Here is a 22,534-nt window from a genome sequence, read left to right on the forward strand (position 1 = left end):
ATAAATAATGTTTTAAAAGTAAATGTGTATATTTTTTATACACACCACAGCAACTCTGTTATTATTTCTCTTTGTAGCTGATAAATCGTTCTCTTTGATCTCTTTGATAGCTCCAAGCTGGGGAGCCTATTTTTCATCTTTAGTGGCAACTCCAAGGAGCGATTTCATTTCATTCTTTCGTATTATTCATCATTGTCTCCCAAAAAAAATTCCGGAAATTCCTTCGTAGATTCCGTCATTATTTTATCAAACTTATTGTAGTATATTTCATAACCATTCATAAATTTATGAGTAGCATAAAAGTTTAATTTGTGTGTGTGTGGTACCGGTATATTGAGGCATATACTTTGAATAGCCTCAGCACAACAAAGCAAATCGAACTTCAGAGTTTAATCGATGGCTGGTCAACGCCGCAATGAAAACCTCAGTGAAGCAATGCAACGTTTACAAATGGGGGAGGATACAAGTGGGCTTAATTCACCCAAATACCCTGCAGTTGCGAATTATATGCGACAGCATGTCGGTAATACTCCTACACAACAACAATCTGCAGAGGAGTATAAGTTATACGAGCGTACAAATATAATTGCTTCTTCTAAGTATGCCACACCCCGTCCAATTGAACAGTTGGCAGCTGATTCTAATATAAACAATGTTCCACTTTGCCTACCGGCGTCTAATGGTATGGGCACGACAGTTGGCAATAGCCCACTATATGCTGGACGCAATGTTATGTATGAGAAAAAGTTATCAACAAAGCAATCTCCAGTATATGAAAATCTCGAATTTTGCGGTGGTGCTGTTGGTGTACCAACAGATCCGTACTTTGAATCAACACTTAAACGCGCACAACCGCAAAGTCCCACTGCAAATCCATCGCGCGGTCAATATATGATAATGCATGCCAGCACGAGCAGTGGGCGCTTTGCACATACGCCAATACCGGATCATCATGCGGACACGGCGCCTATCTATGAAAATATTATACCACATTCCGGACAACGTGCGCAGCCGCAAGCCTCACCGGCAACTGCAACAATTTATCAACATGCCGAGATATCACCACAATTGATGGGTGCTGGTAATGGTGCCGTTACGCCACTAGCACCACATCATATACGCGAGAATTCGGGACTGGATATGTCGGCTGTCTTGGCATCACCAATGCATCGGCGTAGCACATCGAATTCGTCATTGAAAACGGCGGCATCTAATAGTACTGCTGCTGCTACTGGTGGTGGCAGCGGTTTATCATCCCCCACACAACGTTATCGCAATCTTTCCTTGCCCAGTCACTCGAACAGTATACAAACATCGCCGGCAAAATCTTTGGCATCTAGTACAGCTAGCAGCAACGATTACAAGCTGCTGCAGCACACACCAATTAAAAATGCGGTAAATAAATGAAAAATTGGCATATATTTCAGATATATTATTTTTTTCTTTTTGTTTTTGGAAATAGCATCACATTCCCACACATCATCCCATCATCAACGTATCCGTTAATCCGAATTACATTGAAGAGATCAACAGTTCCGATTATGTTTGCATGACAGCCAACTTGCATCGCCAACCAGCTAGAAGTCCAACAGGCGGCGCACAATCACTGCGTTCCAATACAACAGCGCTCGCTTCAAGCAGTAGTGGTTACCGTAAGCTGTGCAATGAGTCGCCCGTTTATGTGGGCAGCAGTAGCGCCGGTAGTGAGCTCGACAAGCAGGCTGCACGCAAAATTTCGCCAATGAGCGAACGCAAGTTCACACAATCACCACTTGCTATACCACAGCGTCCTATGTCAACGGGTGGTGGTGTAGCATCATCCATATCACCAACACCATCGCAAAACAGCACCGGTAAGTTCTCGTCTTACAGTTGTGGATAAGTAACACATTTTATTTGCTTACCTTCTAGGGCTCTCAAAGAATCTGCTACCGTATAGCGTAACACCACCACGTCCCACCGGCCCCACCGAAGCGCAGCGCAAAATTGACGAACTCACACGCCAATTGGAGGAGGAAATTGAGCAAAGCGAAGAGCAAGGGGAGTACTTTGGTAAGTTAAAGGATACGTGTTGTTTTTGTTGTTTTCTACAGCTTTATACTACTCATTATTGCTATTTGCAGGCATTTGCCACACGTGCGGTGATAAGGTGAAAGGTGCTGGGCAGGCCTGTCAGGCTATGGGCAATTTGTATCACACGAATTGCTTTATTTGTTGCTCTTGCGGACGCGCGTTGCGCGGCAAAGCGTTTTACAATGTGCATGGACGTGTGTACTGTGAGGAGGACTACATGGTAGGGATAATGTTGTGCTTCATTATTTGAGTTATTTACCATAATTTTATTTATAGTATTCAGGTTTCCAGCAAACGGCAGAAAAGTGTGCAATATGCGGACATTTAATAATGGAGATGGTAATTTCCACATTTTGTTTTAATGTCTTTTAATCTACTTTTAATATCTAAATCACAGATTCTACAAGCGATGGGCAAGTCTTATCATCCCGGCTGCTTTCGTTGCTGCATCTGCAACGAATGCTTGGATGGTGTACCCTTTACTGTGGATGTGGATCATAAGATTTACTGTGTAAACGACTATCATCGCATGTTTGCGCCCAAGTGCGCTAGTTGTGGCAAAGGTAACTGAATAAATTTTGTTTTTGTATTTTGTAAATAAAAATATTATATTCTTCAGGCATAACACCCGTAGAGGGTACTGACGAAACAGTGCGTGTCGTCTCTATGGATAAGGACTTTCACGTCGATTGTTATATCTGTGAAGAGTGTGGCATGCAGTTAACCGATGAGCCGGACAAGCGCTGTTATCCCTTAGATGGACGTCTATTGTGTCGTTCATGTCATTTGCAATGTTTGGCCATGCAACAGTCTTCGCCACACGTACGACATCAGGAGCCAGTGTGCGCATCATATCAATACATGGGTTAATGGGCGTTGTGAGAATTGTGTGCACACAACTTACACATATTATGCATTCCTAAATATTATATATATGTACGTGAATGAAAGCATCAGAAATTAGTACATAAGTCATACAGTTGAACGCACAATTTTTCGACTATAAAGTGAAATAACGGTAAAATTTATTGCTTTTGAAAATGATATTTAATGTGAGTGGAAAAAAAGACACACGCTGCCACACACAGAGGGGACTCAAGTGTGACACAGCGAGTTACATACATATACAACAACGTGAACTTTACTAGTTGTGTGTCGCTTTATAATCCTCAAAATACATACATACAACTATCTAATGTGTACTCTTTACATACATAATTACATACATACATGCAATATGCAATTGTGGAATTTATCGTATTAGTGGTTTTGGATGCGCTTTGTTGTAATGCTCACGCAACTGCATTTACATACATAACACATATATGTATGCATATTTAAAAAAAATATTAAATAAAGGAACACGACGTTGCATTTAAATATATATATAAATTAAAACCTATGCAGTTTTTAACTTTTATTGAGTGAAAAATATTTTTTCTTTTTTTATTTTTAATGCTTAAATAATCTAAAAACATACTAAATACATAAATTCAGTGCATTAATATTTCCGTTTGTACCAGACGTTTATTTGTGTCACCTGGCATGCGATAAGGTACTGTGGCCGCCATATTTGTGATAGCCTTCGCTTTTTCACGCAAGTGTTGTAGTTGCTGCAAGAAAAAAGTCAAAAAAATAAAATTATTTTAATATTTTGTTATAAAAAAATAATATATTAAAAAAAAAATTATTAAAAAAAAAAATAATTAAATAAAAAAAATAAAATAGTTTGTATAAAAAAAAATATAATTTTTATAAAAAAAAAATAAAATTATTTTAATATCTTTTTATATAAAAAAAATATATTAAAAAAAAACATTTAATAAAAAAATATATATATTTAAAAAAAATAATTAAATAAAAATAATAAAATAGGTTTGAGTAAAAAAATATAATTTTTATAAAAAAAAGTAAAATATTTTTTATAAAAAAAAATAAAACAATTTTATTTTAGAAAAAAAAGAAAATAATTTTTATAAAAAAATGAAATATTTTTTATAAAAAAAATAAAATATTAAAATAAAAATATAATATTAAAAAAAAAATAAACTTAAAAAAAAAATTAAATAATAAAAAAAATTAAATATTTTTTATAAAAAAAAATAAAACAATTTTATTTAAAAAAAAAAATAAAATAATTTTTAAAAAAATAAAACAATTTTATTTTATAAAAAAAAAATAATTTTTATGAAAAAATGAAATATTTTTTATAAAAAAACATGAAATAATTATAAAAAAAATAAAATAATTTTTATAAAAAAAAATAAAATAATTAAAAAAAAAGTTAAATATTATTTATAAAAAAAATTAAAATAATAAAAAAAAAATAAAATATTATAAAAATAAAATAAAATAATTTTTATTAAAAAAAAATAAAAAATTTTTATAAAAAAAAATAAAAAATTTTTATAAAAAAAAAATAAAAAAATTTTATAAAAAAAAATAAAATAATTATAAAAAAAAATAAAATATTTTTATAAAAAAAAAAATAAAATTATAAAAAAAATAATAAAAAAAAATAAAATAATTTAAAAAAATTAAATAATTAAAAAATAAAATAATTTTTATATTGTTTATAAAGAAAATATTTTTTTTATATAAAAGTTTTTAATTATTAATAATTTTCCGGCAATTAACACTTACGCGATCACGTCCCGTATCCACAATGCCCGTATCACGTCCTTTAACACTTTTATACTGCGCATATAGTATATCCATTGCGGCCAATAATATATCCGGATACACTTTGCAAATCTCACCGCCCAAACGCTTGAAATTATTTATGCATTCCTCCAGGTCGCTCATTGACAATGGCACCAATTTGGTGTTGGCGAGCACTTCCAAAGCCAATTGATATTTCTGCTCGTGATAATAATCGAAGAAGGAAACCAGCTCACAGAGCAAATTGAAGGTGGAAATAACTTGTGGATCGCAGTCAATGCGATTGCCTGTAAACAGAAAAATGGAATGAAATTATTTGTGAAAAAATACGCTAAATGAAAACATGTTAGCTTTACCGCGCATGCGTTCACGGAAATCAGCCGCCATAATGGTCAAACGTTCACGCAACGAATCCTTTTTGGAGCTTTGATGCACGACTTGCGAAAGCAGTATGGCCAAGTAGCGCAAAGATTGATTTTGCATCTGTGGAGGGAAAGCAAGGAAAAATTTTCAATAAAAATTTAAGAATTTTAATTAAAATGTTAATGCACTTACGCTAGCAATATCGAACAATTTGATTGCGTCCTCGAACATGCCCTTATTCACCAACTCCTCAGCGGCCATGCCAGCAGCTGTGCGTGTATCAAATTCAACGCAGTCGAATTGTTCAAACAGACCGCTAATTTTAATGAAAAGTAAAATAAATAACAGTAATACACATACATATAATATGAAAATAGTGTCACTCACCCAGACATAATGCCATTCGGTTGCATTTTACCAAATATCAAATCATAATTACGACATTCAATAGCCAAATCACTGACGCAAACCAAAAACAAATTACGGCCTTCGGGATCTTTAAGATTACGCAGGAAAAAGTAGTACTGCAGAGCTTCGGCGGGATCGGTAATTTCAAACTTCTTCACATACAACATCACCAAGCGTGCAATATTCAAGCGACGCATTGGCATTGGATCCTCAATGTCAACAGACACTAAAAATGAAAAAAAAAAAAACAATAAATATAAAAAATCGGTAAATTGAAGCAAGTTTTCTGCACTCACATAACGGCTCTTGCACATTACGCGGCCCACCGATGAGGAACAACTCGTTCAAGGCGAGTGCAATATGCACTGCATGCGCACGATATTGTTCGGTACGCGCTAAAAATTCAATGGCTGCCTCAAATTGACCGGTTAGCGCCAGCACTTGGAAGTACAGATGACGCTGTTCACTGGCATTGAAATGCTTCTCACCATATTTTTCGAGTATCATCGTTTGCAGACCAGAGTACGTCAGCACTTCGGTATTGTCATGCGATTCGGGGCGCAGTAGGGAGAGTTGTATCCATAGGAAATCATCAGTGGTCTTGGCAACTTCCAAGTGTTGTTCGTTTATGTCGCAGCCGGCGATGATGCAGTAAACCTGGCAATAAATAAATTAAGTAATGTAATGTAAGATAACCATTAATTAATAAGTTATTAAAAGTGTATTTACCGCTTTCTTGTACGGGTCCGTTGAGTTCTTAATTTTATTGCAATAGTGCAATTTGAGTTGTCCCTCCAATTTGGAATTGATCTTTTGCTCTGGCTTGTTTATTTTGTCTTCAAGCACCTGTATGAAGTCCTCATGACCGGCACTATAAATAATTGATATATGTATATTATAATAAAAATAAAAAAATAATAATAAAAATAAACATAAAAATAAATAATAAAAAAAAATAATAAAAAAAAATAAAAAAAAAATAATAAAAAAAAATAATAAAAAAAATAATAATAAAAACAAAACGCCATTTGCTTACCCGCCCATTTGCATGCAACGCAGCGCCGACTGCACATCACCGCAACGCAGACAGTAGTAAACCATTGGCCAGAGTGGTTTATTATCAATACTTGCATCTTGTAAACCAAAACAGTTCGACTGGTTGAAAGTCAAGCCCACAAAGGAGGAAACTAAATTAAAGGTGCTTGGCACACCACCACGTTGTGCTTCACGCAAATTACTGCTGATGATTGTTGACATGTATAATTTATAACTGCAAGAGGCACATTAGACATCACACATTTTTCAAGAATTACTCTATTTTCACTCGCAACTTACCGATTTTCCAAATATTTTTTAGCTTGATCAATGAATTGTGTTATTTGCGTGCGATTTTGTATGGGGTCACGATTACGCGAAACTGGTGCTATATTGACCATATATTTCATAATTTCCCAAATTTCAGTGACTTTTTGATCCTCAAAACTTTGCGCAACCTTGGCAAATTTCTGCACGAGATTTGGACGATAGCCACCCTTCATGATGGCAGTGCTATATTCGTACACTTCACGTGCATATGCCATTTCCTATAAATGTGGAAGTTTTCAACTTATTTTTTTTTTGTTTACATTCACAAATATATAATAAATACTTACAATTCGATTGAGGCATGAACGTGTGCCAAAGGTCTCATTGAGTACTGTTTGCTCTGGCAGTTTTTGTATGTCTATCCAATTCTGCGATGGTCCAATTAAAGAATTCAGCAATTTCACTTTCTCTTGTTGCCACTCATTGCGCACACACTCCCAACGTCGTTTTTCCGCCGCCTCGAATGTCTGTATATAAAATAGTAAATGCCATTAAATAAATGTTTACTAATATGCGCTACTTTCCATTACTCACACTTCTATTCACTTCCTCAATCATAGACAATATAGCATTCTCCTTTTCGTTTTTCAAAAAACTACGCACATCGGTGTCCGCAATGGGATCAAGTGGCTCAAAGGTTTTTCGCGCATTTAATGCTTCTAATTTCTGCGATATTTTCGGTAGATCAATACCCTTAGAGCCGAGTAAAATATGCCTGAAAGTTTCGTTAAAACTTTAATTGATTACACCGTAAGCTGTTGACGCTGAGACTTACGCTTGTATGTCCTGTGCGCCGGTTTGTGTAACACGTGTGTGCAATTCCTGCGTCGCTTGCAAAACTTGCGAAATCGTACGTTCAACGCGCGGCAGCTCCTCAGAATTCTGTGTTTCGTTGGTCAAGCGTTGTGCTTGTTGCAGCAATGAGTTAAAATCCATGTTGCTTTAGGAATACAGTTGAAGTTAGCACTAATTTTTATTTAACTTTTAATTTACAAACTAGAAATGAAACTATTCTAAAGTTGTTGTAGTTTTTGGCGGCAGTGACTGTTTGACGGCTACAGCTGTATGTCATGCAGATTTTGGTGATGCCATGCACAATTCTTTATTTAGGTACATAATTACAAATTTATATAAAAGTTCTTTGAAATTTGCTATAAATTTTTGAAATTTCACAATTTGAGTATGTAAAGAACTTTAATTTAGTACAATTTTTTTTATTTACTATTTTAAGATGTAAAAATATGCGTTTCACAATGTCTATGTAATTTCCTTATATTTGTAATACGGTAACACCATACATATTTTAAAGAGAAATCAAGCACAACGAAGAGTAGATGCAACAACATATCCTTTTAATAACTCTTAAATGAGTATAGGAAATGTTTTAGTACGGATTTTAAATAAAAATATTTTTAACTATAATCTCAAAGCAATCAACAAATGCATTAAATACAATAAAAAAACGGATATTTATATTTTTTTTTGCTTATACTATTGCAGTACTTTATTAAAAAAATATTGGTTTATATCAAAGTGATGAGTACATATACATATATACCATTCCAATTGTTTTCCAAAATTTTCAAAGTAACGGACTGTTTCGGGCACTGGGTATTAAAATGCTGGTATTCCAACCTTTTCAAACACTATTGCATTCCTCTGCATGCTCCTGATAATAACTTCACATGCTTGACTTGATTCAATCTTTACTGTGATTTTGTAAATTATTCGAGTTATATGACACATTAAAATACGTACTACATTACAAATTAGTTATTCGAGTAAAATTTATAGTTTTTTTTTAGTTTAGCGTTAAGATTAATTGGCCGCATTTGAAGCTCGGGTAATTGCATCAAGCCACATGTAGTATGTATGTATGTATGTATATTATATTTAATAAATAAAGCATTGGTATAAAATCCGCCATATGTTTAAAAATCTGCAGGTCACATAATACTTATCATTCTCAATTGTGCTTAATTCCTTCATTTACGAAAATATTACCACTGCACTTTTCAAATACAGCACCACAAGCACTACATTACGCCTATATATATATATATGTATGTATATTGTGATGGTAAATTGTGTGATTCTCATAGAATGTTTAAAAATTAGTTTCATTAAAATTTTTTGATTGCAATAAGGCTGCAGCAGCAGTTGAAGTAGAAGCGTTCATTTGCTCACTTTTGCTACTGTCATCTTCATGAGTACTACTATTGCGTCCAATTCCTACTGTATAAGCCACTACGGTAGCATGATCCAACTTCCCCGGCAGAGCGGAGAATGCACTACTGTCTACAACACGTTTTCGTGCCGCACGATGCTGCATACGATTGAGTTCGACTTCACGTTTAATGCCATCCGGGCCCGTTGCTAACTTGTAAAATAGTTCACGTTGTTCCAGTGTCTTCCGACGGGCCGATGTGATCATACGAGCAAAATCAATTAATAAATGGCACAGTCGACGAGCAGATGTACAGGGCGAAAATGTGCCATTTATACCAAAGCTCAGCAGATCCTCTAGGCGGTAGAGTGTGAGCGCATGCCTTTGTGGTCCAGTCACTAAAGGAAGGCCCGAAATTGATTTTGGTATCTTTGGTAAAATGGTGGGAGCAATATGCTGCTGTCTCCCGGTAGTGGGTCCAGCCGTGGAAAGACGTCTTGGTTCAATCACAGTATGCGAACGCATATATTTGGGTCGACTTGGTGCACTCGGTGCCGTACTTACATTGACTACTTCCGGAGATGGTGATTTTTTGGTGCGTGGTGGTCGCGTTGGTGCATTAGCTGGTGATGTTGGCAGTGATTCAGTCTCGCTCCTAGTTTGATTGTGATGTCCATGATGTAGACGTGCATAGATAGAAGAAGCACTTTTATTTTGTCTTTTTGGTGCCAAATGATGTTGTCCTTGTGCTGAAGTGCTTGGCATAAGTTTTACATCTGGCGTCCAAGCTTCAGCAAATTTTCCCACAACTGGATCGAAATTGTCGCTAATACCGTCTGATGTTAAGAATACAATATCACCCTTCTCAATAACCGTCATAGATAGTGTTAAATTGCCAAGTTCAGGTTTATTGCCATCGGCTGGACCAAGTGCGCCCAATGCGTCGCGCATGTCGCGCATTGACGTTATATCATGTGATGCTTGTGTAAATTCGCGGACGCCATATTTTTTCGAATATATATAACCCAATGAGTCACCAACATTGCATGCGCATACAACGTATTTACCATCATCAGCTAGTGGTAGTATCACGGCTATTGTTAGCGTACTTAATGAACCACCCACTTCGAGAATGCAGCCGTGTCCTTCCCATAAACTACGAAGAAGACTTACAAATACTTCCGTGGTGGCTGTTGCCATACACTCGCGTGCGAGCCCGAAAATAGCACGATCCAAATAGTCGAGGCAACCATGCACAGCTGAGCGAGCTGCCAGGCGTGCACCATCACCCCAATTAACGCCATCAGCAAGTGCCATGGCTGCTGCATCGCCCCGCACAACTATGCCATAGCAATCAGCTATAGGGCTGCCCATCGGCTCTTTTGTTAACATGTTGTTTTCATACAGGGACACGGAAATTCCATAAGCATAATCAGTTTCCATATGCCAGTCAGATACGCCAGCAATAGCATCGCCCATAAAGTTATTGATTTCCTTGCAACTAGTCACTTCACTTTGATTGGAAACCGCTTCACGAAGTAAACGTTCTGTCGTATTATCTAATACTACCTTTGTGGTATTACCAACTTCTGTGGAAGTATTCTTGGTATCATTTTCTTTGGAATCCTTAATATCTGCAGTTGTTGTTAATGCCTTCGCTTTTGTTATACCATCTGTCAAAGACGAATTTAATATGTTCTTGTTGTTTTGATCATTTGCTGCATCATTAGTGGTAAATTTGGTGCTCACTAAGCTCACTACAATTGTTGTGGACTTGTTTGCATTTTCTGTAGTTTTTTTGCTATCCGCATTAGTCAATGTTGGTTTCGGTGTGGTCTCACACACCTTTGACGTGTTTACATCGCTGGGTATGTTTTCCGAATGTGTGTTGCTCGTAATTTTATTTGCATTTCCGATACTAGTACGAGAGTTTTTGCGTGAACGCATTCCCGCTGGCTTATTTGCATTTTGATCGCTGTTTGTAGTGATGGCACTGTTACTTAATTTACGTGGCGTACCACCATAACGATTGAATTTATTTTGATTTCGGTTATTCGTGGTGATGCTTTTGCGTACCTCGAAGCAGTCATTTTCCTGAGTAGTATCAATGAAATCTATATCGTCTGCATAACTTGCACTTAAATGCAATTTTGAGCGCTTGATACCAGTAAGGCCCTCATCAGGACCTGTACAGGCGGCAGTTATAGTGGTGGGACCAGTCGAATAGACACCAATTTTCAGGTCAGGCAAGTCAGTTGGATTTTGTCCATTTGAAATTTGAGGACCAGGAACAAACTGACGTTCCATGCGTCCTTCTAAATATTTAACAATGAAATTTCCATCATCATCTGAAGTTTTACGCACTCCTCTTGGGCTATCGCGTGGCTCAGCAATAAAACTTAATTGACGGAAATATGTTGTGACCTTTTGACGTAGTGAGGGCATCTTTATGCTTCTTAATTTACTGATTTCTTTTAAATTACTCCGTATAAACTTTGTAAGTTGGTGCGCTGGTGGAAAATTCTAATTGGTCTGAGATCAATTTAACGTCATTGCACTCTCACTAATTACTACAATTAAGAAAACAAATGCGTCAAAGAGGGTTGGTGATGTTCGAAAGTCTTTTGTCTGCAAAGCTGTTGTGCTCCATATGATAATTACGACTGTAATAAGAAGTTCGTTATTTTCAACCGTTACATATATATAAATACACTTTGAGTTATACCTGTATTGTGTGTATGTATGGAGAGAAAACAAAGGTTGGATTCATTCGCAAGGCCAAGTTTTATTTTCTTTGTAAAACATTGTTTTCGAAATTCCAATGGAGTGGGCGGCGTATTTCATCTGAATATCAATGTTTTATATAAAACTGGAAAGTTTAAGCATTTGGCACGACATCAGACACTAAATCAATACTCACTGATTATAAATTGGTTTCCAAAAATAGCTTTTATATATTCTATTAATAATTTATTTCCAATTACGTTATTATCGATTGTTTTTAGTAGCTCACTACACGACCAGCTTATTATGAATAAGCTAACTTCCGCCAGTGTTGCCGTTGCGCGGTAATAATTTCATGCAATATTTTTTTACCGAGATATACCCTACATACTCACATATTTACAAATATTGCTTTTGAAATATCATAAAATACATAATTAAAAACTACTTTTGACCTGAATTTTGTATAGATACTTCAGAAAGCGTAAAATTTTAACGTAATTCACCAAATACTGCTTATAAATCAACATGAGTAAACAATGATAAAAGAATACATGAGCCGTGATTAAAACATCTGGCATCACTAAACCGAGCTTTCAGCTGTTTCTGATATTATAGTGAAAACAATAAAAAATTTGAATAAAATCAATCTAATCAAATCAAATCTAACGTTTCAATATAATGCTATCTTGTGACTGTATGCTTAACACTGCAATATTAACAACATTTTACGATCTCTTAAAGTTTAGCTTGTCAAAATGAATGTCATAAAAAAATAAGTTCTTAGCATTTATAATCATCATTAAATGCAAAAAATAACCAATCTGGCAACTCCTCCAATACTAATAATTTTCATTGTACTTGATTTTGTGCGCCGGTTGTAAGTTTTTGTGAAGTATTTTAGTTTTTAGTTGCAAAACAGTATAAAAAGTTTTATTATAAACGATTTTGGAAGTATTTGCCCTCTTACAATGGCTGATATGAAATCTGTTTTCCATGAGTGGTGCACAAAGAACAAAGTAGAACCGAAATTCGAGGTTCGACCGACTGGTAAGTTGCATTACTATAGAAAATCGATATTTGCATATATGTAAATGATTACATGTATTATACATATTATTAGGACCGAAACATCGCCAACGTTTTTTGTGCGAAGTGCGCGTTCCGAATTACCCCTACGTGGCGGCTGGAAATTCTACGAACAAAAAAGATGCAGAACGCAATGCAGCACGAGATTTCATGAGTTTCTTGGTACGTACCGGCAAAGTAAATGCGTCTGATATACCCGGGGATGCAGGAATAGCTGCCATAGCACCGCAAACGAACAATGAAGGCGGTGGTGATAGATATGGTTCGCAACGCAAGTTCTTTGATGGTGGTATGGGGCCACAAGATTTGGGTCAGGCTTACCAACCTATAGAGCGTGAAATCAATCCAGTGGATAGAGCACGTGAACAACTGGAAATGAAGGAAGCTGAATCTGTAGACGTAAACGCCGCCATACATGGTAATTGGACGATTGAGAATGCCAAGGCAAAGCTGCATCAGTTTATGCAGATGAACAAAATAACGGCGGATTATAAGTATACGCCAGTTGGTCCTGATCACGCCAGGTAAAATTTTGCACATTTTTATTAACATATAAATTCATGATTTGGAATTATTTCAAATGAGCTCATCTCTTCGATTTTCAATCAATAAATCAAAGAGGAAAGCTACGAATGTTTACCGAGTATGTAAATAGTACCTGTGGCAAATTGATGACATGGTGCAATGTTAGTAACGGCAAATGTAACAAAAAAAAGTGATAAAAACATTTTACGTATGTGTGGCAGTGTGCGTTAATTTGCAAATCTATGGTTTTATTTGAATTTAGTTCATACGAGAGAGACGAGTATTTTCAACCCTATTTAAGTTGAAAGTTTTCGCCAAGGTTTTTTTGATTAAAAATTCGCATAACCTCTGTATCATCGATTATTACTATTATATTACAAATAATTGTCTTAATTAATTGAAAAAATTTATATTATTCCTTGTATTTATGTGATTACTATATTAGATACTTTTTCTTAACTGCGAAAAAGTAACCAATATAATATAATATAATATATATAATATCTAAAGTAAATATGTCCACTTGCATTTTTTTATACCAAAACTGTTTACTCTTAATACCAATTTAGATTATGCTTTATGATTTTTTATAATCCATGTAGCCTTCGGGTGTATTAAGTTTGCAAAGTAACGCACAATGCCACAATAATTGAAAGATATTCTTCTAAGGCCTGTACTCATTTCACCACAGTAAATTGCCATTGGTAAGTAAATTACAAAAATTTAAATTTATATAAGAAAATTTTAAAGAAAAAGTCATCGGTGTTGGAGCTTCATAACATTTTACGTATTAAATATATATTTATGGTTTTAAAAGTAAAATATTTTAAAAATATAATACATACTTTACTAATTATGTAATTTACGATCCTTTTATAATTTTTGTTTTAGTGGCAAATAGGTTACGTAGTCTGTCCTAACAATCCGAAGATACAATTTCCGGTTTATTACACTCTCGCAACAAAGTTGCTAAGAGAGAACGTATAAAGTCCCATAACTAAGCCATAAATAAAGCTATACAAAATTTGATACAAGGGATCGCACTGGCAAGGGGCGTATTTGAATGTAATTTTTTTGGGAAAGTGGGCGTGGCCCGCCCTCAAATAGTTTTTTTTTGTATATATCTCGCAAAACAATAAAGCTTATATAAACCAGTCTTTTTGCAGTCTCTTCCCTTACGTACCCAAATTACTAAAAGTGGGTTAACTAACTAACGAAAAACGTCAGAAAGACTGAATTTTACACAAAAATGACGGAGGAAAGCTACACTCTTTTTTTTAAATAGAAAATGGGCGTGTCGTCGCTCACTTATGAGTCAAAAACCATGTATGAGGTACTACTGGACCGATTTCAATGAAATTCAAATGAGCGAAATTGTTTGACAACCACGTCTACTCCTCATATAACTCAATTTTGAATTCCATCTGATTCCTTCACTTTACACAAATACTGTATTTGAGCTGCGGCATCACTTGTGGAAAAATTGTCGAAATCGGACTATAACTTCTCAATGCCCTAGATATCGAACATGAAGAACTCAGTGCCTAAGAGTAATTTTCAGTTATTAGTTTGGTGGTGAAAATGAGTGAAATCGGTTCAGGAATTACCTCAGCCCTCATACTATATATGATGAGTTTCGTTATTCAATAAATTGCGAGACTATAAAATGTTCGGTTGCACCCGTGCTTAGCCTTTCCTTACTTGTTTTATTTATTTTGAATTTTTATTAGAGATAACAGTAATAAAACTGCCCTACTTTTCATAATCTAACCTAAAAAGGGAAATATAAATATCTTAATTTATTTCCTCATTTCAATCAATTTGCTTAGGAGCTTTATGGCTGAAATGCACATTTTCGTGCGCCAACTGAAACGTACAGTTACTGCACGTGAAACTGGTTCCAACAAGCAATCGGCGAGTAAATCTTGCGCCTTGTCTTTGGTACGACAGCTCTACCATTTAGGCGTAATTGAGGCTTTTAGTGGCACACTGAAGCAGCGCAAAGACGATGCGGATATGAAACCGTATCCCGTAAAAATTTCCGCCGATCTAATGCATAAAGTAGACGAATGTATACGTGAACTTGACCTACCGGTTATTAATCCTTACAATATAAAACCTGAAAATGAAAATGCTGGTGTCAGCTTACTGGTAAGTGTAATATAAATAATGAAAAACGTTTATTGATATTAATTTATGTTTTATTTTCCATATCAAGATCCCTACCAATAGGGAGACAAGAAGTCAAAATGACGATTGCGCACAAATGCAGGGTTCGGTTATACCATGGGCGCCGCCACAACCAAATTGGAATGCATGGAATGCTTGTAACATAGACGAGGGTTATTTGGCGACAGCCACTTTAGATGATCTCTGCGAGGATCTTGAGACTACTTCGAAAGAGAAACGTATGAATAATGCCGAACTACATAAATTCATTGAATTTCGTGAATGTCTACCCATCGCTGCTATGCGCAATGAAATAATGTCGAATATACATGAACATCCCGTGGTAATCATACGTGGCAACACTGGTTGCGGAAAGACCACACAAATTGCCCAATATATATTGGAGGATTACATAGCATCCGGTCAGGGTGCCTTCTGTAATATTTATGTGACACAACCACGTCGTATTTCCGCCATTTCGGTGGCTGAGCGCGTAGCCGCCGAACGTTGTGAAAACCTAGGCGAAGCGGTTGGTTACTCGGTGCGTTTTGAAACAGTGACACCACGCCCCTACGGCGCAATCTTATTCTGCACTGTCGGTGTGCTCTTGCGCAAATTGGAAGGTGGCTTACGCGGTATCTCACACATTATTGTCGATGAAATTCACGAGCGTGATGTGAATAGCGACTTTCTATTGGTCATACTACGTGATATGGTGCACACATATCCCGATCTGCATATCATACTGATGTCTGCTACAATTGATACAACACTATTTTCCGAGTATTTCGGTAAATGTCCAGTGCTAGAAATTCCCGGACGTGCTTTTCCCGTGCAACAATTTTTCTTAGAAGATTGTGTAGAAATGACTAAGTTTATGCCAACACCTGAATCACGCAAGAAGAACAAGGACCGTGATGATGAGGAGAAGTCTGTTATTGCTGATAATGGCGAGGATGCGAGTGATCAAAACTTGAATAAAGTTTGCGACGCAAAGTATTCACAGCAGACCAAGACGGCAATGGCGATGTTGTCCGAATCCGAATGTTCGTTTGAATTGATCGATGCGCTTTTAGTGCACATTAAATCGAAGAATATACCAGGAGCGGTGCTTATCTTTTTGCCCGGCTGGAATCTGATTTTCGCTTTGATGAAGTATTTGCAGAATTCACAGTTCGGCGGTTCACAATATCGCATTCTGCCATGCCATTCGCAAATTCCACGCGAAGATCAACGAAAAGTATTCGAGCCAGTGCCAGATGGTGTAACAAAGGTAACAGTTGTCTTTGAAAAAATCTTTTAAAAAGTTTTTTTGTGGATTATTAATGTGAATATTAATTCTTACAGATCATACTGTCCACCAATATCGCTGAAACATCTATAACAATTGACGATATTGTCTTCGTTATCGATATCTGCAAGGCGCGCATGAAGATGTTCACCTCACACAATAACCTCACCAGCTATGCCACCGTCTGGGCGGCCAGATCGAATCTGGAGCAACGTAAGGGTCGTGCTGGTCGCGTACGACCGGGTTTCTGTTTTACGCTTTGCTCTCGTGCACGTTTTCAGCGACTTGAGGAGAGCATGACACCGGAGATATTCCGTACACCCTTGCATGAGTTGGCACTCTCCATCAAACTATTGCGTCTCGGTTCGATACATCAGTTTTTATCAAAGGCTTTGGAGCCACCACCACTTGATGCGGTCATTGAAGCTGAAGTGCTACTACGCGATATGCGTTGTTTGGATGATAATGATGAGTTGACGCCGTTGGGGCGCATTTTGGCACGTCTGCCTATTGAACCCCGTCTGGGTAAAATGTTGATATTGGGCTCAGTGTTTGGTTGCGCTGACATATTGGGCAACATGGCCTCGTACTCGAGCACTTTCTCCGAGATATTTGCTTTGGACATTGGCCAACGTCGTTTGGCAAATCACCAAAAACTATTGGGCGGCCGTAAATGTTCGGATCATGTGGCGATGATAGTCGCTACACAGATGTGGGAAAACGCACGGAATCGTGGCGAAGAGGAGGAGATCAAGTTTTGCGAGTGGAAAGGTCTGCAATTGTCCACCATGCGCGTTATGTCCGAGGCAAAGGGACAACTTTTAGATTTGTTGCAGCAAACGGGTTTTCCGGAGGAGTCAATGATTTCATATAAAGTGGATGCGAATAATGATGATCCGGTTTTGGATATGGCCACTGCATTGCTTTGTTTGGGTTTGTATCCAAACGTTTGCGTACACAAGGAGAAACGCAAGGTTTTGACAACCGAATCGAAGGCCGCACTTTTACATAAGACTTCCGTAAATTGCAGCAACTTAGCTGTAACTTTCCCTTATCCGTTCTTTGTATTTGGCGAGAAGATACGAACTCGTGCTGTCTCCTGCAAACAGTTGACAATGGTGGCGCCATTACATTTGCTGCTCTTCGGTTGTCGTAAAGTGGACTATATCAAAGATAATGTAATTCGGCTAGATAATTGGCTGAACTTCGAAATGGATCCACAACATGCTGCCGCATTGGCTGCGCTGAAACCAGCTATTGAAACACTAATAACTATAGCGTGTGATAGACCAGATGAAATTGGTCAACTCGTAGAGCCGCAACAGAAACTTATAAATGTTGTGAAGGAGTTATGCATTATGAATGCTGGCGATTACAACATTACCAGGGAGGCAGGTGTGTTACCATTTCAAAGCCGTCAAGGCGGGGGTGGCGGCAGCGGTGGTGGGCCACCCAACAAGCGTGGGCGTTTTGATGGCGGTGGCAGTGGTTATAGTGGCTGGAATCGTGGTAACGGAGGCAGCAATTGGGGCTCAGGTGGTGGAGGCGGCGGCGGCAACTGGGGACGCGGTAGCTATGGACGTAATAGCGGCACTGGTCAATGGGGCCGCTACGGCGGTGGTGGTAGAGGCAGATTTTAAGATTTTATATATTTTGTAAAAAAACATTTGATATAACGTTAATATACATATATTATATGATAGATATAACTAATAAAAGTATATGCGCTATATACTAAAATACACTAATTTAATGAACAATATTTTTATGTGACAAATGATAACGGTAAATTATTTAAATTTACTTCAGTTGATTGACATTTTATATTGCTGATTTCGCATGAGCCCAAACTTTTCTTCACAATATCCACTGCAATAGAAGCGTTTGGCATGCATGTATGTCGCCTCTCGCTGACAATTGCGGCACCAACGTTTTCTTTTGATTTCCACCTCCTCGACCTGTAGCTGTCGCAGACGCTGTTGCAGTTGAGCAATTTCCGCTTCGAGTTCCATAGTTTGTTGCTGACACCGTGGCCATAAATGGTATACCACTCGTGATTGATCATTGATAGCTTCAATCAATGCTCGCGTTTGTTTCAAATTTAAGTTGGGCGTTCGACGAATCTTTAAACGATAACGATGTAACCTTAAACGTGGTCCTCTCATAATGAAGGGGTTATGTTTCATCACTTCCTTAGATGTTAATTTTTTTGTCTTTAACGTTCTGGCTTGGCGTCTGGGGAATGCGGAGATTGTGTTTCTTCTTTTTGGCTTCTTTTTAACCGGTTTGGACCAATTAGAAGCGGTATCCGTGGAAGTGACTAGAGAGGATTCACTTAAATCAGTGTCGTAGTAATGCATTTTCAGTTTTTTTTTGTTAAAAACATAATCTATTTAAATTTTAAAAGTATTTTGCAAGGTTTACTATTTGAATTTTTTAAGGTAATGAGTTGCCAATAATGATTTGTTAACGATTGAGAATGGCCAACCATGGAAATTATAATTTTGAAATGTAACTGTAAAAATATTAACTGATTTCTTTAATGTTAATTGCAACCTATGATTTTCCAGTTAGGTTGTATTGTAATTTTTAATAAACAATTCTAATAAGGCACTTATATCACTTTTCTACTGTTTTCCTCAATTTTTTACACTATTAAACAGTTTGAATGAAATTGAGACAAAAGGATTATTGTGGTATTTTCTTTTAACATAGCTGGCAACATCGAAACGGTTTTTGCAATTCCTTTTCAGTTTCTGCTTTGATCTAATTGCAGTGCTTGGAAAATAATACGACTGGCAGGAAGTCTATTCAATTGTGCAGTGAAAATTTATTTAAAAAGCGGTTTATTCTCGGTAAAAATGTTGTAAAAAGTTTACACGCGATGTAAAACGTTATAGTGCTTTGAAAATATACAAAAAATTTAGTGAAATTAGTTGAATAAGGTGAAAAATTAGTGTCTCCCGTCGGCAGGACGAAAAATCGATAGTTACAGACGGTGATTTTGAAAATTAATTTTGTAGTGCATTTAACCACAGAATGGTAGGCCTACTGGATCCTTTGAAATATGGAGAGCATTTTTATGAGTTATACACTAGTAATACACGTCGGTAAGTAAAATTTAACCAAATATTCGCAAAGAAAATTTTTTGGGGCTGCGCTGACGCTACATTGGGCGGTAAAATATCGATTTTTCCATGAGTGCAGTGACAGTCAACCCTTAAATTACGTCAAGGCTATTGACATCTGCCAGTCAGCTGTAGCGCCGAGCAGCTGCCAACTGGAATGTAAGAAAATGGTCAAAACAAAGAGACGCCGATAAGTGGTTTGTAGGTCAAAAAGCCGGGAAATCGTACACAGCTGTTTCTGTTTACTCTTTCGACGGCATAACTGGGTTATGGTTGCCGGGCTGATTGTTTATGTTTACATTTGCATTCAAGGTCACGAACGGACATTGACACGATTTTTTGCATGTGCGCACATGTCGTCATAATGAAAAGTAAAAGTAGAGATTTTATATACGTTTGTATTACGTACACATGTATTACGTAGGATATTGATTTTTTTTGTACATGTAATTAAATTTTATGAGTAATAAAAATTGGTAAAGTGAAATGAGAAGTTTTATTATAAATTAAATTAAAAACAATTTTGCATGTTTGTGGTTAATATTAATAAATGCATATTTATTTCTAGAAAACTACAAAATGATCGCAAATCATTGTCTAAGCGAAAAAGTAAAGATAAGAAGGCCGCCGCACTCGCTGCTGCGGCGGCGGTACTTGAGGGCAACGCTGGTGCCATTGTGAATCCCATGGATCCACCGATTATAAAAGATCAATTGCTATTATTTCCTACATTTCCGGTGGCACATATAGAACTGGAAGCTAATGCGTCGAAATTCGCCATTTTCGCCGTGATACGCTCCACCGTACTGGAAGCAGAGACACGTTATGCACTCTTTCAAGATAGCAGGGGCACTTTGCGTCGCCTACACAATTTAAGTTCCTCTTGCTGTCTTGTTTGTGCTGGCACATGTATGACAACAAATCTGCTTGATTGTTCCTGTCACAGCATGTTGTCAGCAGCAATTGGTGGCGCTAATGGTGGCAATGGTTTGCTGGTGGAAAAACGTTCACGACATGATTCGGCGAACAGTGATGCCGAGAGTGAGTCGGAAGAAGCTACTGAGAAGGAATTCACGCTTGTACGCGTACCACTGATTGTGGGTGCGGGTTTGCGCAGTCTTTTCGAGTTAATCGCTGAAGCGCGTCACATACAACCCATGTTATGTACGAAAGCACTTAAGGCATTACTCGATGTCATACAAGGACAACAACCGGAATCATTTAAATTGGAACCTGATGATTTGATAAATCCATTATATGATTTACTATTGGATTTAACAACTATGCCAGCAGCGCTCGTTGCCAATGCGACCACTGAAGCCAATTGGTCGGCAATGGCTTGTGCCGCGCTAATTGGACTTTGTATTGCACGCGGTGATACGGGAAAAATATTGAAGGCCATTGCGGCCATGTTGATGTCACCCAAACAGTTGTCTACACAAATAATACAATTGCCTGCCGTGCTATCATCACTGCAGCGGACTGTAATGAGTGCCGCACTGAATAAGCCCACAAGACCGGATTTTCACACACACGGTATACCCGTAAACTCACTTATCGATGAGGTTGGTTAATTTCCAATACAATTGATTATAGATTTCATGTGTCTTTTATTTACAGTTCAGTTTAAAAACATCTGCCGCTGCCAGTGGCAATCTCTACACGCAACCCGCCATGGCGTCAGATGGCACCTATCTATATCTTTTGCTTGGTAGTTCGTTGCTTAAAATCGGAACTGGATTTAGCGGCTCCTTTAAGGGGCATATTTACGCGCAAAATGATGAATTTACCAAGGAAAAAACAGGTTGGTTAGGTCATTTTGGCGGCAACCTCTATTTTCGACGCAATGTGAAGCGTTCAGCAGATCACTTGCACCTAGTTAATAAAGACACGCTGACCATTAAGGGCATAAACTCCGTTAATCTTGTACCCATACGTGAGGGATTCAATTATGTGCTTTTCACCGATGAAGACTCAATCAACGCGATCTGCACTAATCGAGATGTGAGTTGAGAATATATATTTATGCATTTTATACGATTAATTAATTCCATTTATTTTTCCACTAGGATACACTTGTTGTGAAAAAACTCAATTTCAACAATTCCAATACTTATGGCAGCGACTCGTCGCCACCTTTCGAGCTGCCCCTTAAGCTGGCACGTAAAAAGTTTCGTACACTCGGTTATGCCGCTTTCGAAGATGAAGTGCTCAATCAAAATCAAATACAAAAAATACAATCCTCATATAATATTTTCGAGCCGAAATTACCCAGTGACGTTGAGATACACGGTGTCGTATGTGGCAAAGAGTTCGGTCTCGTGCGTGCATCGAATGGCAAGGTGTACTACTACGGCAAATCGGCGTCGTTGGGACTGAAATCAATTGGACGCACGCCCACCATGAAAATGACCGAGTTGATAATTTCGAAAGTTTCGAATATTGTGCACATCGCCGTCGGTCATGATGGTATACACGCATTGTTGGTAAACGATGACGGTACTGTTTACTTTACAGGTCAGTAAATCATTCATCTATTAACTTAATACAGTTATAAAATAATTATTTAAA

The 22,534-nt window shown here is 37.2% G+C and overlaps 5 protein-coding genes across 7 annotated transcripts in view; 3 read left to right on the plus strand and 2 right to left on the minus strand.

Moving 5' to 3' along the window:
• The first annotated feature begins 124 nt into the window (after positions 1 to 124).
• On the plus strand, positions 125 to 2,980 carry LOC105214672 (LIM domain-containing protein jub). Its single transcript, XM_011188223.3, has 7 exons — positions 125 to 1,395; positions 1,463 to 1,853; positions 1,912 to 2,052; positions 2,124 to 2,293; positions 2,350 to 2,412; positions 2,471 to 2,636; positions 2,693 to 2,980. The coding sequence occupies exons 1-7, from the start codon at positions 397 to 399 to the stop codon at positions 2,941 to 2,943; spliced, it is 2,181 nt and encodes a 726-aa protein (XP_011186525.2). The 5' UTR covers positions 125 to 396; the 3' UTR covers positions 2,944 to 2,980.
• A 482-nt stretch (positions 2,981 to 3,462) lies between these two features.
• LOC105214671 (nuclear pore complex protein Nup93-1) lies at positions 3,463 to 8,026 on the minus strand. Its single transcript, XM_054231570.1, has 13 exons — positions 7,868 to 8,026; positions 7,646 to 7,810; positions 7,405 to 7,585; positions 7,158 to 7,337; positions 6,841 to 7,088; positions 6,542 to 6,775; positions 6,235 to 6,376; positions 5,802 to 6,162; positions 5,485 to 5,731; positions 5,290 to 5,413; positions 5,091 to 5,217; positions 4,717 to 5,021; positions 3,463 to 3,686 (listed from the first exon to the last, which is right to left on the minus strand). Exons 2-13 carry the CDS (start codon positions 7,804 to 7,806, stop codon positions 3,567 to 3,569), a joined length of 2,430 nt encoding a protein of 809 aa, XP_054087545.1. The 5' UTR covers positions 7,807 to 7,810; positions 7,868 to 8,026; the 3' UTR covers positions 3,463 to 3,566.
• Positions 8,027 to 8,926: 900 nt separating this feature from the next.
• Positions 8,927 to 12,116, minus strand: LOC105214669 (PP2C-like domain-containing protein CG9801). The gene is made up of 3 exons (XM_011188221.3): positions 11,958 to 12,116; positions 11,763 to 11,881; positions 8,927 to 11,700 (listed from the first exon to the last, which is right to left on the minus strand). The coding sequence occupies exon 3, from the start codon at positions 11,480 to 11,482 to the stop codon at positions 8,978 to 8,980; it is 2,505 nt and encodes an 834-aa protein (XP_011186523.1). The 5' UTR covers positions 11,483 to 11,700; positions 11,763 to 11,881; positions 11,958 to 12,116; the 3' UTR covers positions 8,927 to 8,977.
• Positions 12,117 to 12,592: 476 nt separating this feature from the next.
• Positions 12,593 to 18,583, plus strand: LOC105214668 (dosage compensation regulator). 2 transcript variants are annotated; one of them, XM_011188219.3, is made up of 5 exons: positions 12,593 to 12,811; positions 12,885 to 13,374; positions 15,205 to 15,526; positions 15,594 to 16,817; positions 16,892 to 18,583. In XM_011188219.3, the coding sequence occupies exons 1-5, from the start codon at positions 12,733 to 12,735 to the stop codon at positions 18,473 to 18,475; spliced, it is 3,699 nt and encodes a 1,232-aa protein (XP_011186521.1). In that variant the 5' UTR covers positions 12,593 to 12,732; the 3' UTR covers positions 18,476 to 18,583. The 2 variants fall into 2 exon arrangements, with proteins under 2 accessions (XP_011186521.1, XP_011186522.1); XM_011188220.3 differs by lacking the exon at positions 12,593 to 12,811 and adding an exon at positions 13,978 to 14,079 and having other exon boundaries at positions 13,357 to 13,374.
• Positions 18,584 to 19,477: 894 nt separating this feature from the next.
• The window catches only part of LOC105214673 (E3 ubiquitin-protein ligase highwire), a 132,767-nt gene continuing 129,710 nt past the window's right edge, over positions 19,478 to 22,534 (plus strand). For both annotated transcript variants that reach the window (XM_054231833.1, XM_054231834.1), the window contains exons 1-4: positions 19,478 to 19,945; positions 20,532 to 21,528; positions 21,584 to 21,967; positions 22,033 to 22,480. In XM_054231833.1, coding sequence (XP_054087808.1) covers positions 19,875 to 19,945; positions 20,532 to 21,528; positions 21,584 to 21,967; positions 22,033 to 22,480 — 1,900 coding nt within the window. In that variant the 5' untranslated portion in view covers positions 19,478 to 19,874. The remainder of the gene's footprint in view (positions 19,946 to 20,531; positions 21,529 to 21,583; positions 21,968 to 22,032; positions 22,481 to 22,534) is intronic.

This window comes from Zeugodacus cucurbitae, chromosome 5 (assembly GCF_028554725.1).
Source record: "Zeugodacus cucurbitae isolate PBARC_wt_2022May chromosome 5, idZeuCucr1.2, whole genome shotgun sequence".
NCBI lineage: Eukaryota > Metazoa > Arthropoda > Insecta > Diptera > Tephritidae > Zeugodacus > Zeugodacus cucurbitae.

Excerpts from the sequence above, each read along its gene's own strand:
- LOC105214671 (XM_054231570.1), bottom strand. The coding sequence starts at position 7,806 with ATGGATTTTAACTCATTGCTGCAACAAGCACAACGCTTGACCAACGAA. Across the intron at positions 6,163-6,234 it reads CGGACCCGTACAAGAAAGCG|GTTTACTGCATCATCGCCGG; the intron begins GTAAATACACTT and ends ATTTATTGCCAG. Across the intron at positions 5,414-5,484 it reads CCGAATGGCATTATGTCTGG|CGGTCTGTTTGAACAATTCG; the intron begins GTGAGTGACACT and ends CATTAAAATTAG.
- LOC105214668 (XM_011188219.3), top strand. The coding sequence starts at position 12,733 with ATGGCTGATATGAAATCTGTTTTCCATGAGTGGTGCACAAAGAACAAA. Across the intron at positions 12,812-12,884 it reads ATTCGAGGTTCGACCGACTG|GACCGAAACATCGCCAACGT; the intron begins GTAAGTTGCATT and ends ACATATTATTAG. Across the intron at positions 16,818-16,891 it reads TGCCAGATGGTGTAACAAAG|ATCATACTGTCCACCAATAT; the intron begins GTAACAGTTGTC and ends TAATTCTTACAG.
- LOC105214672 (XM_011188223.3), top strand. The coding sequence starts at position 397 with ATGGCTGGTCAACGCCGCAATGAAAACCTCAGTGAAGCAATGCAACGT. Across the intron at positions 1,396-1,462 it reads ACACACCAATTAAAAATGCG|CATCACATTCCCACACATCA; the intron begins GTAAATAAATGA and ends TTTTGGAAATAG. Across the intron at positions 2,294-2,349 it reads ACTGTGAGGAGGACTACATG|TATTCAGGTTTCCAGCAAAC; the intron begins GTAGGGATAATG and ends TTTTATTTATAG.
- LOC105214669 (XM_011188221.3), bottom strand. The coding sequence starts at position 11,482 with ATGCCCTCACTACGTCAAAAGGTCACAACATATTTCCGTCAATTAAGT.